We start from the raw sequence: 18,268 nt of genomic DNA on the forward strand, positions 1-18,268 counted from the left end.
TACTGATGATTGTCATGATTAGTCCCTCCCATCTTCCTCGTTCCATGTTTTCCTTGTCTTGTGTATTTTAGTTCCATGTCATAGTTTCGTTTTCTCCACCCCTCGTTTGATTGCTTACACCTGTTTCTCATTTCTACCTTGTTAAATTCATGTATTTAAACCCTGTTGTGTTCCTGGTATCGATGCTGTTCATTGCATGTTTATCTGAATGGTTGTGTTTCTTTGTGCTCTGTGCCTTCATGTTTCCTAGACTTTGTTATAGCCTGCTTCCCCTGTTTGCCTTCGTGTGTTTTGTTTGTTTAATCGTGTATCTCTGTGTTGGTAATATGTCCCTGGACTGCTACTACGACTCAACACCGAGGGATCACAGAAGCTGGGAAGGACTAATCATGACAATGATGTTCTCTAGTGGGCAACCCCAGTGAGACTCAACACTACAGACTGAAGGATATGAAATACGTATCACGGTCAGTATCACAGAACTGGACTGTCCCACCATTACTAATGACACCAGAACCACCACTATTACTATTACTCCACTGGTTCAGGAGGACACTACCTCTGGTCACCACAGATCAGCCCCACTACAGTACTGAGCTCCTCCCCCTTGTCAATCACTCCATTGTGTTGCACCCTTGTTTGGTAATTAGTATTAGTGTGAATAAGCTTCTCTTGCTGTGTAGTTTATTTGGGGAGTCTTACTGATGCTTTGTAGTCTACAATGCTGAAACGTTCTTTAAGTCTTTATCAGTCTAACAGGTTTTTGATCTTACCTTTGTCTGTTACTTGTTGCTTTGGCTCCCTTGATATTTTATTTCTTCAGACAGTGGTAGCTCAGTGGTTAAGGTACTTGATTTCTAATTTGAGGGTTGTGTGTTTGAGCCCCACCACTGCTAAATTGCTACTGTTGAATCCCTGAGCAAGGCTCTTAACCCTCAAGTTGTGTTCTGTCATAATTGTAAGTTGCTTTGGATAAAAGCATCATGGTATTTTTGACCTATGCCTGCTGTTTCAGATTGTGGTACTGGATGTGTGTTTAGGATTTATCCACCACACATTAAACTCACTCGGCTTAAACTTTGGTTCCTCACATGTTTTCTGGTCTCGTGTGTGTGTGTGTGTGTGTGTGTGGACATCACTTTCCTCTTTGTTGTCAGGTCTGGTTTTCTCAGTATGTGTGTGAGGGCACTGAGACTCAAAACACAACATCTGAAACCCTTTTAACTGGTTGGATCATTTTATTGATGTTTTAGTAATACAAGCCTCTAGAGATTATATTTAAAATAATAAAACAAAAGAAAACACCAATTAAATTATTATTATTATTATTTACTGTTAATGCAAAAGGCAAAGATGTGCTTCATGTACCTTGACCAGATGCAAATCTTCTGTAAAGTAACATTCATGAATTTGATAAGTAAAGTTATAAATGTTTTATAACAATTTTATGGCCCCTTTCATATACAATGTAATATTTCATGTGCCATTTCACATAAATATTTAACACAGTTCTTATACTGTATAACATGTATGACGGTGGTTCTTGGTCAAATACGTAAAGAAATAATGTCATTTGAACTTACATAGATATGCTCTCCTACTTATGGAGAATTACCCATCAGCCACCATTTAGACAAGTGTTAGTCTCCTACTTTAGCACAGTGCAAATTCAGTCATCAAGCTCATTATTTTCCACTGATTTTTGTAGCTGTATAATCAACCACCTTGTGGTTTCGGTTATGTTTACTTCATGATCAGTTTCATCACAGACATGACAATGGTTTTATTTCTTGATACCAGTCGAACATAAAGTCAAATTGCCATTGGTGTCATGTCACGTGGTTCACAGCAGAGGCTTTAATTTCCCGTGGAACTTTAAAAAGTGTTCTGATTTAGAACGAGCAAACGTGTAGAGTCTCACGCGGACTGTCCTCGTGCACAGATTGGTAACGGTTATAGAGACGTCGGCGTTCCTGTCAACGCTTTTCTGAAGTAGGACAACTCAGGATATCGTACCGACCAGAATCACTGGATATTCTAATAAATTTCAGACATAAGCCTCCATATTATTGGAATTAACAAATAGGTTAGATAGACCTTATAATAGACCTTATGTATTTTGTACTTCTAGTTATCAGCATTGATTCCTGTATTCTACAATATTCTAGTTCATTGGTATGTTGAATTTTACCCTACTGTACTGTAATAGGATATTCTATGAGTAAATGACAAAGCACTTTTGTAAGTCGCTCTAGATAAGAGTGTCTGCTAAATGTCGTAAATGTAACGATAAATGTAAATGTAATTTCAGCTATATACAAGTACACAGCAAAAACGAAACAATGTTCCTCCAGGACCATGGATCCAACATAAAACAAGTGCAACAGACAACACACTACATGAGTGCAAACAATACAATACAGTGCAATAATGTCATACAATAAACGCAGGACAGGACCAATACACAATGAACAGACAGCGCATTTATTTTGACCAGTACACAGTACTGGGAATATGTAAAGTGGGTTGTGCATAGGAGTCAGTGACATGCTGTACTGAACATAGCAGTCACTGGTAGCAGCCAGAACAGTTCAGAGTACAATACTGATTTAGTACATTACTCTGTGCAAGAGTGCAAAAGGAGTGCATATGTGTGTGAAGTTTGACTTCAGCAACTTCTCCAATACAAAACCTGTGTGCGTGTGCGACTGTATATAAGCATGTGTGTGTGTGCGACTGTGTATAAGCATGTCTGTGTGTGCAACTGTGTACAAGCGTGTGTTTGTGTGTGTGCACGCGTGTGGGTGCATGACTGTATATAAGCATGTGTGTATGTATGTGTGTTTATAGAAGTGTTCATTTGTTTGGAATTGGAGTTAGCCAGAGTTCAGGAGTCTGATGGCTTCTGGGAAGAAGCTGCTTCACAGTCTAGAGGTGATGGACCGGATGCTGCGTTACATTTTTCCAGATGGCAAAAGGGTGAACAGTTTGTGTGAGGGGTGCATGGGGTTTTCCACATTGCTGGTGGCTTTTCAGATGCAACGTGTTGATGGAGGGCAGAGAGACCCCAATGATCTTCTCAGCTGTTCTCACTATTCTCTGAAGGGTCTTGCGGTCAAAGACGGTGCAGTTCCCAAACCAGGTAGTGATGCAGTGATGCAGAAAGAGGGGGAGGTCCACATCCCAGTCTTTCTCGTGCGGCAAACAAAACGTTCTCAGCTTGGCCCTTAAGGTTGGCCCTCAGTTATAATTGTAAGTTACTTTGGATAAAAGTGTCAGCTAAATGCCATAAATGTAAAGACTGAAGGAGGTTTGTTGGAACCTCCCCCTTTGGAGATGTTCCCTCTACCCAGCTGTCTAGTTATCACAGTTTGGTCCTTGTTCAAGTTTCTCAGATCCTTACACTTGCTAATTTTTCCTGCTTCCAACACATGGAAGTAAAGCCCTGCCTGTTCACTGGATGTCTAATATACCCACCCCAGTTCCTCCTGAATTTCCTTACTGGGATGATGTATCTGACCATCAGTGCCACTCCATCTTACAGCAGGGGTAGACATCACTACCCAGTGAACTATACCAGTTTCACATTAAAGCTGAGGAGAGTCAGTGTGAAGTAATGTGTAAAACACTAATCTGTGGTCTAGTTGTTGATTACTTAAAATCTAAAGTCTGTTATGAAATACACTGAGATAGTGTTTCTTTGGGTGCTGAATATCTCATCTGACATCAGTGCAATGATAATGAAGACAATTTATTTGGTTGTTATTTATTTATTTAACTGGAGCATAAAAAAAGTAAACCAGTCTAACAAAGTAAAAGATCATTAAAATAAATGAGAATATTCTAACATTGGAATAAATGACACACAATAGTAACATGTGCTTAAAAGTGTAAACATTGCTGCACGATGCTTCATATAAACTGGTGGTCAGCTGGCAGTAAGTTAGCAGAGTTCAAACATTCAATCTCACATGTGAAATGACTTCAAGCAAACAGAACAATGTCCTTCCATCTTCAGTATTTTTAGACTCTCACTCCTCTGAGACTGCATTCTGGCTTCTGGTTTCAGTCAGAGCTGTAGAAAAAACATTAAACACAGAAATCAAAGTGTAGGTGTTAGAAAGCTCCCCCTGGTGTTATTGGATTATCATTTAATAAATGTTTATTGTGGTCTTGGTCTTGTAGTTCAGAGAAGGAAAAAAAGCGTGTCTTGTCTCCAACGCAAGCAACATGTCGACATTGTCAATGATTGTGGGGAGAAAATCAGGATTTTATTAAACCAGCATATAAAATAGTTTTAATGTCTGTTTCCAAAAGTATAAACTATGTATAAAACCTTTAAGTTGTTGGTGGTTGCGGTTCCCATGGTAACCTGCACTGTTTTGTTTTCATTCATCTCTCTGCCCTGTCGTGACTGTGTGTTGTTTGGCTCTAGTTAGTGTGTGTATTTACGCTCATGTTTCTTTTAGTATTTGCTGTCTTGCCTAAAGTAACATTTTCTGGTTCCAGTCATTGTTCTCTTCACTCTTGTTTTTAACTACTGGTTTCATGACCATGTGCTGCTTTTATAAACCATGATTTTTATAGATTACATATAACAGACACTTTACTGTCATGTGTCCTGCTTGTCTTAGCAGTATTAAGAGTCATGACAATAGAGAAAGTCATAAAAACACAGAGAAGAAAGACCAACCTTACGATGCGCTTTCAGATTCAAACAAATGTAAGATTGGCTCCTCTTTTCTTCCAGTGTGTGTAATGTGTGTCTAAGAGGAAGAGTTCTTACCGTGAGCTCTGTAGCATTTGACCCCCAGCACGATGGACACTAGCAGATATGGAGAGACTGCCAGTAGACTACTGAGCAGACTGAGGATGGAGAGTGGAGCTTCTGAATGGGACAGAGCTGATAACACACACACACACACACACACACACACACACACACACACACACACACACACACACACACACAGAATTAATCACAGCTGAAGAGCTACAGTGCTTCTGTGACTCTGCAGAGCATTGAGGGTGAGGGATGGGATACCGACGTGAGCCGTGTGAACAAAGACGTTTATTTTAAACAGATGAAAAACATGAACAGCTACAAACAAGAAGCCACATGACGAAACATGGAAGTGATCATAATGGAATGGAATGATAAAAAATAAAATTAAACAAAAATAAAAATATAAACCAAAGAAAACTGACACACTGCAAACAAGCTGTATAACTTAATTCATTCATTTATTCATGTAACCACACAACCACTTTACAAAAATTGTAATATCAACACTACATAGAATCTGCTGCATTGTTTATTTTAACTGGGCAATAATATAAAGGCTGTGTGTGAGTGAGATGAGTTATTTATGTGGTGCTGGATATTTGCTCTACTACAGTTAAAACTAAACTGAGTAGCAAATCCAAAGAGTTTGTAGGAGCAGGTTTTCTAGAAAAGGGAATCACACAACAACAATGGACGCTTAACACTTTCATGACTGAATAATAACGATTCATATAGTAAAATGTCCAGTCAGGCATAATTATATCAACTCAGATCTCACAGATAACCAACACCATGTTTTCTATTAATATAGTCTGTCAACTGATACTCACCAGTAAACAGACCTAAATCTACCACACAAGTCACTGCTGTCTGGTCCTGTACATGTTTTAATGTTGAATAAATCCATTAATTCAGAAGCACATAAATCATGTCCTGTAGCAGATATGACAGCTTCCTGTTATTCAGGAAATCAGACATTTTATGATCTGGTTTGTCCTGTTTCTACTAAAATGTTATTGACTGCTTCCATCTAGTGGCCAATATGTGCACATGTCCAAGACTTCCCAGTACATGTAGTGACAATCTAATGACATTCTAATGACAATCTACTGATATTTCATATTTTTGCTGAAAATATCACTGATAAATTTTATTTCTATGGTGGTTATAGACCGTAAACTGGTCCTCACCAGTAACGTTTACCCAGATTGCATCACTGTAATTTGTGTAGTAGACTGGGTTTCCTCTGCCAGCTCTGCACCAGTACTGGCCTCCATCAGAGGGCGCCACTGAGCTGATGGTGTAGGAGTTTGTTGCAGTGTTGGTCTCATTCTCAGGGTTCTGTGTGTGTCTGGACCAGTAAAAACTCCATCCAGCAGACTGGTCCATCTTACAGTGCAGAGTCACTGGGTTTCCCACCAGTGCAGCTCCTGTAAGGCTTGATGTGAGTTCAGGTGTGGGTTTAACTATGGATGGAGATGAAACACACAGTTCAGAATATGCAATGACAGAGTGCATAGAGATATCTATGAAATCACTAACATTCTCATATTAAAAAACATTTTAAAATAAAAACAATAGATTCTCAGTAACATGGTGTAGCAGTAATGAAGCAGTAGATTAATCAACAGACTTTTAATTAACTGTTTATGTCAGATTTGTTTATATTCTGATTAATTCAGTTGTTTTCACTTTATTTAAATTGTCCAAGTTCATATCTGTAGATGTTAATGTCATGATTAGTCCCTCCCAGGTTCTATCTAGCGTGGTTTCCCTGTCTTGTGTGTTTTGGTTCCATACCTTTAGTTTAATTTTCCCCCTACCCTCATTTGATTGCTTGCACGTGTCCCTTGTTTCTACCTTTTGGTTCTTGTATTTAAACCCTGTCTTGATCCCGGTGTTCATTGTTAGGCTTGAATGTGTTTTGATGTTTTTGCAAAGCCCGTAAGTTTTCACTCCTTGCCTTTGTGTTATCTTAGCCTCCTTGTTCCCTAGTCTTTGTTACCCCTCTGGACTTTGAGATGGGGTAGGGTCATGATTACACTCCAACTCATTCACATGTAAGTGTGATGGTCTCTCTACTGAATATTTTTGTACAATTATACTGCACATTCAGAACCAGCTCAGGCTCCATTGTAGAAGTAATTAAATTCTGCTTTTATGTTCACCTCTCAATATGATCATGTGTTGGAAGCTTATAAACCTGTTAAAACTGAACACTGGCTGTTGGTTACTGAGAAGTACACGTCTCTCTGCTCCAGACTATGTAAGGTCACTGTGTACTCTCTTCTTCAACACAGAAGGGGGCGCTATTAGTGAGATCAGGTCTTGTAGTGCAGGTGGGAAACAAATACCTTTAAAGTAGGGATGTCAAAATAAAAGTCCTGTAGGACCACAGTACAGCCCTGTTCAGTGTTTCACCTGCTCTAACAGAGCTCACTCATTGTTCTAAATTTTGTGCATCACTTTTAAGATCCATTATAAGTTTGTAATGACATCGGAACACTAAGGTAACAAGAAAAGAAGCACGTTTGCATTTCAGTTCCAGTATCATGTAGTGTAGCTGTAATTACAGTACAGGTCTAATACCATGTAGTGTAACTGTAATTACAGTACAACTCCAATACCATGTAATGTAACAGTAAGTACGGTACAACTGTAATACCATGCAGTCGAACTGTAATTACAGTACAGCTCTAATACAATGTAGTGTAACTGTAATTACTGTACATCTATAATTTCCTTTTTGCCTAGTAAACACAATACATGGAGTGTATATTATGCTGCTTAATACAAATATTGTAAATTATTTAACAAACAATAATTTAAGTTAATAAAATAGACATTACATTTATGAAATTACAGTAATCTTACCATGTACAGTGAGGGTAACAGTGTTACTGTACTGTGATGTTGTTGGTCTGTTATTTCGTGCTCCTCTACACTGGTACTGATCCCCATTAACTACAGCATCTCCATTGATGGTGAGAGTGTCTCTGTTTACAGTGTAAAACACAGACTGAGACACTGTAGTCCACTGACTCTGTGCTTTTGTCTTATACCACTGATATGCCCACCAAAGATAACCCTGCACCTCACACTTCAGAGTGACTGACTCTCCAGTGAACACAGGACTCTGAGACTCCACAGTCAGTGTAGTTGTGGGTAAATCTGTGGAAAGAGATGGAGAACACTGCATGTTACAGCTGACTGACCCCCAGTGTCTTCCTGGAGTTACTCTGTATTTACATATATTATAACAAACAGGTTAGACACATGATGCTGCATTCTAATCTGTTAATCACTGTGTTTTGTGGAGATTATCTGGAGATTATGTGGGGATCTGATTGTGATTGGAGTGTAAAATGTGTAAAACCCATGAGTGTGAGTCACTTAATTATTCCATCCAGTACCACCTTGGACACTTTGTCCAGTAATGGGAAACTTGTAATTGGGACTGTGATGCTCTTTTATGTCACTAAAACAGTTTTGTAATAGCAGTGTAAAAGCACAGTTATAGTTTCAGTTTTGCCCTCAGCAAGTGACTGAATGCATGTGGACTCAGTGTGTATTATGATACTGACTACAAAGAGTTTATTTGAACAAAAGGTTTACATTTAGTTCAAATTTAATTTTCATTAAATCACAGTGTCTTATCATGCGCTATGAGAGAAATAGTCCAAACTCACCTGACACAGTTAATGTAACTGTATTACTGATCTCTGAGCTCTGAGAGTCTCTTCCCCTGTACCCGCTGCAGGTGTATGTACCACTGTCATACTGTGTAACAGAGCTGATCATGTATGGATTGTATGTGGTGTGTGGGTAGAGACTGTAGTTATTCTTATACCAGCTGTATGTCCACCCAGTGTCTCCTTCTCCCTGTATGTCACATCTGAGAGTCACAGTCTCTCCTCTGAACACGTGATTATCAGGACTTACACTCACAACAGCTTTAACATGACCTGCAGAAACATTAAACATTTGAATTCTTCATGCAGTTACTTTAAAAACAAATAAATTACACAGATCTCAATCTAAATCTATCACATATGTCACTGTTGTCTGGTCCTACACATGTTTTTAATACTAAATAAATCCATTAATTATAAAATACATATTATAAAATGGTAAAGGTGTAAATGAATAAATTTTAAATAGCAAATTTTCCAAAAATATCTAACGACATCATTCCATGTTTCATGAAAAAGCTGACTAGAGTTAATAATGGCAGTTTGGGTTTTATCCAAGGACATTACAGTCAATGTCAGAAGAAAGAACAATAACACACTCCACTTTAGTTATTTACCTTCACAGCTGTTTTTAAAATCATATTACACAGAGTGGATTAACATTAATATATAAATCAAACTTGTACATAAAATATAGAAAAAGTAAACAATATAAATCACCTTGAGCAAGTCCAGCTTGAACAAATGAGATCAGCACTATGAACATAAAAACAGGGAACATATGAATATGAATAATGAAATAATTAATTTATTAAAAAACACATCAGAGCAAAACATTTCAGACACAATTAAAATAAAAATATTTATAATAGTTCATTTAAATAAAACCATCTTAACATTCTGGTTAACACTTTGTATAATTGTTCATCTAACCTACGCTTCAAAGGGAGTGGGGAAACTGACTGATGTTTTCACAGACTTCCAATAAAAGGTGAAAGAAATGAATCTTTCATGATAAAACATGTTTAGAGAATATTAGCGTGCTGAAGGTTTTGAACACAAGGGGGCGTCCGTGATTTATGTTTCTGTGGACAGTGGTGTGTGCTGTGGTATGAGCAGATTCACTATTGCTGGCATCACATGGAATCACATGGAAATGAAATCCAGGCTGGAAACAGAAACAGAAAGCAAGTGAATGCAGCGATGCTCGGGATCGTGACACTGATTTGCTAATCTGCTGAATTTGTGAATCTGTTTCTGAGATTCATGTATTGCCTAAAATTATTAAATAGTCATGCAATATTAAAGGGAGAAAATAAAAGGTTTTATGACCTGTTCCAGGACTGTAGAACTGTTGTTTTGCATCTCCCCATTTCTGCTGATAACATGAAGCACTGAAAAAGAATCCAGTGGAGTTGTGTGTGCGCCGTCTCTCTGCTAATACGACATATTCGTGTGGTAGTGGATCCTTTCTTAGAGGGTAGGTGTTGGTGTTCCTGGTTGAGTGAGTGTGAGGAGTAGGTCCTTTGTTAGGGGTGGTAGGTGTTGTTTTTCCTGGTTGAGTGATTGTGAGGAGTGGGTCCTTTGTTGGGAGGTTTTGTCTGTGAATTGAGCTTGTGTTCAGCAGCGAGACTGAGGTTGGTGCTACAGCTGAGTTACTGGGTCAGTGTTCAGCTGTGTGTGTTGTGGTTCATGTCACAGGGTTTCCTTTCATATCTATAAAATGAAGAGTCTCTCTTGTGTCATACAGCCAGACTATGTTGGTCAAGATCATTCTTCCCCCTCTTAATATAAGTGTGTCCGTTTATATTACAAAAATGTTTTGGTCATTTCCTGCTGATCATCACCTTCTTTTATTATTTACTCACATTACATTTGTTGACGTTACAGTATTTTTGCACATTTAGTCTGTTCAAATCTTAATATACACAGTAGGTTACAGTGTTCCATCACACTGTTGTAGTTATTAATTTACACAAACACACAAAACAGTCCAAGCAGTGGATGTTATCTGCTGATTTTCTACCGGGTTTGTTTGTAGTCTGTACTGAACTGTTTCAACACCACACAGCATGTAGCTTTTCCCACTCATATCTGTGGTCATTCTTTGGGTTTGTTGTACTCTGCGGACCTCTCAATTCCTAAATTATGTTGGTATGATCCAAATCCCAAATATACAGACTGTCAAGTTTCTATAGTGATAGTGATGTCATGGCTGTCAACCCTGTGCAGGTAGTTATGAATCTTGGGGTTCTTCTTCACCTCGCACTTTTACTTGAACTTCATGTTAGATCCCTCACTAAATCTGTTTATTTCTCCTCTAAAAGATCCAATATGACCTCTGTGTTTCATCAGCTACACTGATGTGTAGTATTACACTGGTAACTGGTCTGTTCCCATTTTGAGTACAAACATGTACAAGAACTTCTCCTCCTGCTCTCTAGCCCAGTACATCAAACAGAACCCTTTCCATAACACATCTGGAAACAGTGAGAACACCTGAGCACATGGAAGTGAAACTCTGATCCTCCCTTCTGAGGAAACTACACAACTAACCCACATAATCTCATGAGTCAGGATCCTCAGACTGCACATTATCAACTTCATACAGCACCTCTGACTCTAATGAAGACATAAAGAGAACATTTACTCACAGAGCACCACAGGGAGTGGACTGAGCTTCATACTGTCCCAATAATGATGGACAAACTGAGTGACTGTGTGTGTTAAAGACTCATCACTTCCTGTGTTCTCTAGTCAAAGCACACTTCTGAGAAAGAGAGAAATACTGAGAGATAGACATAGAGCGAGGGAGCAGAGAGAGAGAGAGAGAGAGAGAGAGAGAGAGAGAGAGAGAGAGAGAGAGAGAGAAGAGGCCATGGTTTCCATTTTTCAGACTGTGTGGTTCCAGTTCTTTCCTCTTTCCAAAATGATCTTACATTTTACTTCTCTATCTCAAAGACACACACACACACACACACACACACAAGCATGCACTGATGCATGTCTCTCCCCTGGAGCAGTTTGTCCTGCTCCAGGACACAAGGGTAGCAGTCAGAGGAAGAGCACTAGAGAATTCCTCAGGGTGTCACACAGGGACAAACACACGTGTTCTAGTATCAAGCCCTCATCACTCAGACACCACAGTAAGATGATCACACTCTAAACACTTTAACACCAGAACCATGCGAACTCAACACAAAGTTTGTGGAGAGTAGAAAAGAGAATGTGCAGGTGAAAGAAGAGAGAATTAAGTCTGATTCTGCACACTTTAAATGAATATTATTAAACACCACTGAGTATCAGTAACATGAAGTAGAGAGCAGGTCACTATTTATCAGCTCTAATAGTCCATAACACCCACCACCCTGCACTTCCTCCCTCTGCTACACAGCTGAAATAGAACAGAAACCACAACACTCACCTCCCTCTGAACTCATGCCTCCATTTATGTTATTTCTATATCTGATGTATATTTTAATACACATTCTGAACCCAGAGCGCTGCATCTATAAAGCTTTAAATGATATAATAGGACTTAATTGGGCACTTAAATGTTAATGTTTTAATGTTTAAATTCAATGGGTTAACAGATTAGTAGCTTAACGCTAGCTAACCTAACCTAGGTTGCCTTATTGTTGGCGGAGCCTATTAGACAGCGTGTAACATTAGAGTAGATGTGTTCAGTACTGTCATCACTCCATAAAGAAAATTATACTGAATTTTTAAGTGGCAGAGCGCATGCTTTGCATGTATGAGGCCCTGGGTTCAATCCCCGGCATCTCCATATGAGCTTTTCATATTGTTCATTATTTTTTGAAAATGTATTTTTAGTTAATCACTCCTGTAACGTTGGCACACCGTAGACACACAACAGCTTTAGCTGATTAAAAAGAAAAAACATCCCTCTCGGCCACTGACGCCTTGTCTCGTCTCGCCTGTATTACCCTGTTCTTATCACTAGAGAGAGACAGTGCGCCCTACAGATTATATCAGTTCAGTCAAACGCGTGGGGATGAACTGGTGACTGTAACGTCGTTTACAGCGTTTTAGCGCTACACGACCCAAAGAACATCCTGATTTAGCTCAAGAAAAGTACGAAATGTTGTTGAAATGACGGCTTACCGCTCAGTGTTCGGTTCTCTTATATTAATCGTTGTTAATGTTAATGTATGCTAGATATTATAAGTCTTATTATTAATAGTGTGGTAGATTTTAAATGGCTGACTCTGTTTCTCCTCAACTTCAGCTCAGTCTTCAGATCTCTGGAATGACAAAATAAAGAAATAGAAAAGCTGTAAAATCACATATATGATCATGAACCGATTTATGTTCGTTATATAGAAATCATACTCCATTATACAACAGTAGCAGTGGCTGTGATAGTATTGGCTTTTATTACACTGATTACAAACAATACAAGTGACCAGTCAAAAGCTTTTAAATGAAGTCGTGTGTGTGATGGATTTTTGGTCCACTACTGAGTCCAAGTTCCTCAAAGGGACAGCAGTCACTATATAATTCCTCCAGAGAAAACCCTGTTATGTTGCTGTAGAGAGACGTCCGACATGTCAGTAGCAAGACAAGCGACGGTAAATAAGAGTTAATGTGTCTAGAGATCATTTATTTCCTAATGTCTTCCACATACATTACACGGTCACATGGTGTAGACTACTGTACAAGCAGCCGGACAGCCACACCATTTTGATTTAAACAACTCAAGAAAATTAAGGGTGTGTGGTTCCTGTAGGGTTCAGACAGTTTAGATGAAAATACCCTCGAGGTTTTGCACAGTAACAGTTATGCTGGATTGATTTTACATTTAGTGTGCTGGAGTACAGAAACATTGTCTATATATAGCAACGTAACTACACAGTGATGAGGACAGACGGACGGACATGCACACAGGCCAGAGCTTGGTTTAGTCAGTAAAGTAAATGGTACAAGCACAAAAGCAATGAGAAGATTGGAGAAAAATTCAAATAATAATATTAATAATAATAATAATAATAATAATAATAATAATAACTATATATATATATATATATATATATATATATATATATATATATATATATATATATATATATATATATATATATATAAATATATAAATATATATAAGAAACATATGAAAAATGACTTCACCTCACTGTGAAGGCCACACCGCACACCCCACTAAACCCCTGAAGATGATCCACAGATCAGCTGATCCCCAGTACAAATGATCCACCCTTTAAACGTCATACAGTATGATGGTTGTTGGTGAGGTCAGAACATATACACACAAGCTTAGAACAGATCTTCTCATCATCCTCGACAAAGAGACACATGCTCATTCTCCTTCCACAGGAGCTGACATCTGTGAGGCCAAGACGCAGTGGCCTGCAATGTCACCGCGGAAACCGAACCTCACCATTCCGCCTGGCCGGGTTGGTGGCCGTGGTGACGACATCATCCCCCCGCCCGGGGCATCAAGCTTGGCAATGAAGGCGTCCACCTCCAGTTTGTCCTGGGTGAGGAAGACACACACGTTCCTGTTGCTCTGGTTCAGCAGCCTGGTGTGAGCGCTGGTGTTTCCCATCTGTGTGCTCGCACTGCCTGTGTGGAGCATGAAAGGACAAGAAGAACATTTAAGGTGCAATAAGCAAGTTTTTACATTTATGGAATTTAGAAGACGCTTTTATCCAGAGCGACTTACAAAAGTGCTTTGTCGTTTACTCATAGAATATATCCTAGTACAGTAGATTAGAATCAGACATACCAATGAACTAAAATACAGGGATGAATGCTGATACCTAGAAGTACAAAATACATACGGTCTATTTTAAACAATGATAAGTGCTATAAACCATAAGTGCTAGAGTTTGTTACAATGCCCTACAATAAGTACTAAATTAGTCAGTCAATAAGGGAGCAGTGTCGGTTGTCCTTTAAATATTCTGCAAATAGATGGTCTTCAGTCTGCGTTTGAAGACTGCAAGGGACTCTGCTGTCCAGACAGCAAGTGGGAGTTCATTCCACCATCTGGAAGCCAGGACAGAAAAATAGTCTCAATGCTTATCGTCCACGAGACCTGAAGCATTTTTGGCATGCAGCTACACGGAGCCAATGAAGGGAGCGCAGCAGTGGAGTAACGTGTGAACTTTGGAAGATTGAAGACCAGTCATGCTGCTGCAATCTGGACAAGTTGTAGAGGTTTGATGGCTCTTAGAGGAAGACTAGCAAGTAGCGAGTTGCAGTAGTCTAGCATTGAGATCACAAGAGACCACAAGGTGGATGAGACAGTTGCCCACCCGTACTGATTGTGGTCTGTCTGTTAGGAAGTTGGAGATCCAGTCGCACAGGGATGTATGCAGTCCTAAATCTCCAACTTAGTAGTGAGTAGGGAGGGGATGATGGTGTTAAATGCTGAACTGTAGTCGACAAACAGCATTTTAACATAATTACCCCTCCCTTTGTCCAGGTGGGTCAGTGTGGTGTACAGCAGATGTGCAATTGCGTCATCAGTGGAGTGGTTGTGGCGGTATGCAAACTGCAGTGGGTCCATGGAGGCTGGCAGTGAAGATGTGATGAAGTCTCTGACTAGCTTTTCAAAGCACTTCATCCCAACTGATGTGAGGGCAACAGGGTGGTAGTCACTGAGGCCGGAGGGTCGAGGTTTCTTCGGGATGGGGACGATGGTGGATCGCTTGAAGCTGGACGGGACGATACCGAGCGTCAGGGAGAGATTGAAGATGTCGGTGAATACCGGGGCTAGCTGATCTGCGCAGGCTTTGAGGACTCTCCCACAGATACCGTCTGGTCCCATCGCCTTCCTGGTATTCACCCTTTTAAACACTCTCCTCACGTCACTCTCCGTGATAATGAGAGGGCGCTGTTCTATGGTGGGCTCTGCGCATGCGCCGTTGGCTACACAGATAGTACCATTAGCACTAGCGCTGTTAGCATTAGCGCTGCTAGCATTAGCGCTGCTAGCATTAGCGCTACTAGATGTAGCCTCCAAGCGAGTGAAGAATGTGTTCAGCTCGTTCGCCAGAGACTCGTCCGCACTCATCAGTCTGGAGGGTGGGCTCCTGTAGTCCATGATCATCTGTAGTCCCTGCCACAGGGATCTAGAGCCACTCTGCTGGAACTGTGTCTCTAGTTTCCTCCTTCACCGCCCTGCGTTCTCCGTATGCCGCAGACTTGTACTCGTCCATGTTCCTGCTGATGATCCCTGTGGTGTAGGCAGCAGTGCGAGAGTTCAGAGCCTCACGGATGGTTTTGTCCACCCAGGGATTCTGGTTGGGAAACTTCTTGATGGTTCTTGGAATCGTGTCGTCCACCAGTTTCACAATAAACACCACTACTGCCTTCGTAAACCTGCTGACATCATCAGTGCTGCGCCGGAACATGTCCCAGTCTGCGTCATCCAGAGCGACCACCGATTGTTTATATTTCGGTATGAGGAAGATGGCGGCGTGGTCCGACTTACCAAACGGTGGATGAGCTGGTGCCTTATAGCTGTCCTTGTATGGGGTGTAGCAGTGGTCTAGTGTCCTATTTCCCCTGGTGGGGAAGGTTATGAGCTGATGAAAGTTTGGCACTGCACGTTTGAGGTTAGCACTGTTGAAATCCCCAACCACGATAAGTGCAGCGTCCCGGTGTGCCTGAAACTGTGTGAGAGCCTCATGAAGCTTCCACAGTGTGGTGTCCATGTTGGCCTGAGGTGGGATGTACACGGTGTTGATGATGAACGAAGTGAACTCCCGAGGAAGCTAGAAAGGATGAAACTTGAGGGCGAGCAGCTGTTTACCATCACACACACACTCCACTGCCTCTCGACTTCCCCGAATCTGCCGTCCTGTTCATATGGTGAACTGAGAAGAACTCAGCCGGCTTGATAGCGTGGCTCAGTACCGCTGAGTTCAGCCATGACTCAGAGAAGGTTGCAGTCTCGAGTGTCCCTCTGGAACTTTATCCTGGCCTGTAGGTCGTCGAGCTTGTTGTCCAGAGACTGGACATTGGCTAGCAGGATGCTAGGTAAGGGAGCTCGGTGTGCCCGAGCCCTCAGCCTGTTCCTGACGCCAGCTCGCTTCCCTTGAGGCCTTTTCCTTGCGTCGCGCCCTTTGTTCTACCTCAGGATCATTCTCTTTAGTATCAGTATCACAGAACTGGACTGTCTTACCGTTACTAATGACACCAGGTCCACCACTATTACTTTATTATAGTGTCAGTATATAGTGTATATACACTATTACTTTATTATAGTGTCAGTATGACCGAACTGGACTGTTCCACTGGTTCAGGAGGACACTACCTCTGGTCACCAGGGATCAGCCCCACTGCAGTACTGAGCTTTCTTTCGTCGGTTCCTGTTGCTTTGTCTCACTGGATATTTTGTTTATTATTGGGGCAGTGGTAACTTGGCGCTACGATACTTGACTTGTAATTGTAAAGTTGTGGGTTCAAGCTGCACCACTGCCACATTGTCACTGTTGGGCCCCTGAGCAAGGCCCTTAACCCTCAATTGCTGAATTTGTTTTCTGTCATAATTGTAAGTTGCTTTGGATAAAAGCATTTGACCTATGCCTGCTGTTTTACATTGTGATACAGGATGTGTGTTTAGGATTTATCCACCATGAATTAAACTCTCACTTGGGTTAAACTTTGGTTCCTCACATGTTTTCTGGTCTCGTGTGTGTGTGTGGACGTCACTTTCCTCTTTGTTGTCAGGTCTGGTTTTCTCAGTATGTGTTTTGAGTCTCAGTGCCCTCACACACAACATCTGAAACCCTTTTAACTGGTTGGATCATTTTATTGATGTTTTAGTAATACAAGCCTCTAGAGATTATATTTAAATAAAGAATTTTATTGGTGTTTTGTTTGTTTTATTATTATTTACTGTGAATGCAAAAGGCAAAGATGTGCTTTATGTACCTTGACCAGATGCAAACCTTCTGTAAAGCAACATTCCTGAACTTGATAAAATTGTTATAAAAACATTTATAACGGGCCCCTTTCATATACAATGTAATATTTCATGTGGCACTTCACATAAATATTTAACACATATAGTTCTTATACTGTATAACATGTATGATGGTGCATTTTAGTCAAATACGTAAAGAAATAATGTACTTTGAACTTGGTGATATGCTCTCCTACATATGGAGAAATAACCATCAGTCACCTACTTTAGCACAGTGCAAATTCAGTCATCAAACTCATTATTTTCCACTGATTTCTGGAGCTGTATAATCAACCACCTTGTGGTTTTGGTTATGTTTACTTCATGATCAGTTTCATCACAGACATGACAATGGTTTTATTTCTTGATACCAGTCGAACATAAACTCTAAATGCCATTGGTGTCTTGTCACGTGGTTCATAGCAGAGGCTTTAATTTCCCGCTGAACTTTAAAAAGTGTTCTGATTTAGAACGAGCAAACGTGTAGAGTCTCACGCGGACTGTCCTCGTGCACAGATTGGTAGCGGTTATAGAGACGTCAGCGTTCCTGTCAACGCTTTTCTGAAGTAGATCTGAAAGACGGTGATGTGAACACGTGTTTTACGGAATAAATTAACTACCAGTGATTTCAGTAGAGGATTTTAGATTAGTTTGGATTTTGAAGTTCTCTGTCTCAGAGGCATAAATAAAGTTCTGGTCAAGCCTCTTTACTCTCTTCGTCATGGGCGACGAGCGCACACAAAAAGGAGGAAAGAAACACGAGACTCCGACTGAAGAGTTTAACAACACGAACAAAAACAAGAAACTGAAAATAAAAGTATAGTAGTAAAAACATCC

At 40.3% G+C, this 18,268-nt stretch overlaps 1 protein-coding gene across 1 annotated transcript; it reads right to left on the reverse strand.

The window, feature by feature from the left end:
- Positions 1-4,031: 4,031 nt before the first annotated feature.
- On the reverse strand, positions 4,032-9,247 carry LOC145653013 (Fc receptor-like protein 5). Its single transcript, XM_081704884.1, has 6 exons — positions 9,199-9,247; positions 8,476-8,751; positions 5,977-6,252; positions 5,554-5,559; positions 4,787-4,888; positions 4,032-4,075 (listed from the first exon to the last, which is right to left on the reverse strand). Exons 1-6 carry the CDS (start codon positions 9,242-9,244, stop codon positions 4,032-4,034), a joined length of 750 nt encoding a protein of 249 aa, XP_081561010.1. The 5' UTR covers positions 9,245-9,247.
- Between the last annotated feature and the right edge of the window lie 9,021 nt (positions 9,248-18,268).

The sequence above is a fragment of the Electrophorus electricus genome, chromosome 21, assembly GCF_041902795.1.
Source record: "Electrophorus electricus isolate QZ-2024a chromosome 21, ASM4190279v1, whole genome shotgun sequence".
Lineage (NCBI taxonomy): Eukaryota > Metazoa > Chordata > Actinopteri > Gymnotiformes > Gymnotidae > Electrophorus > Electrophorus electricus.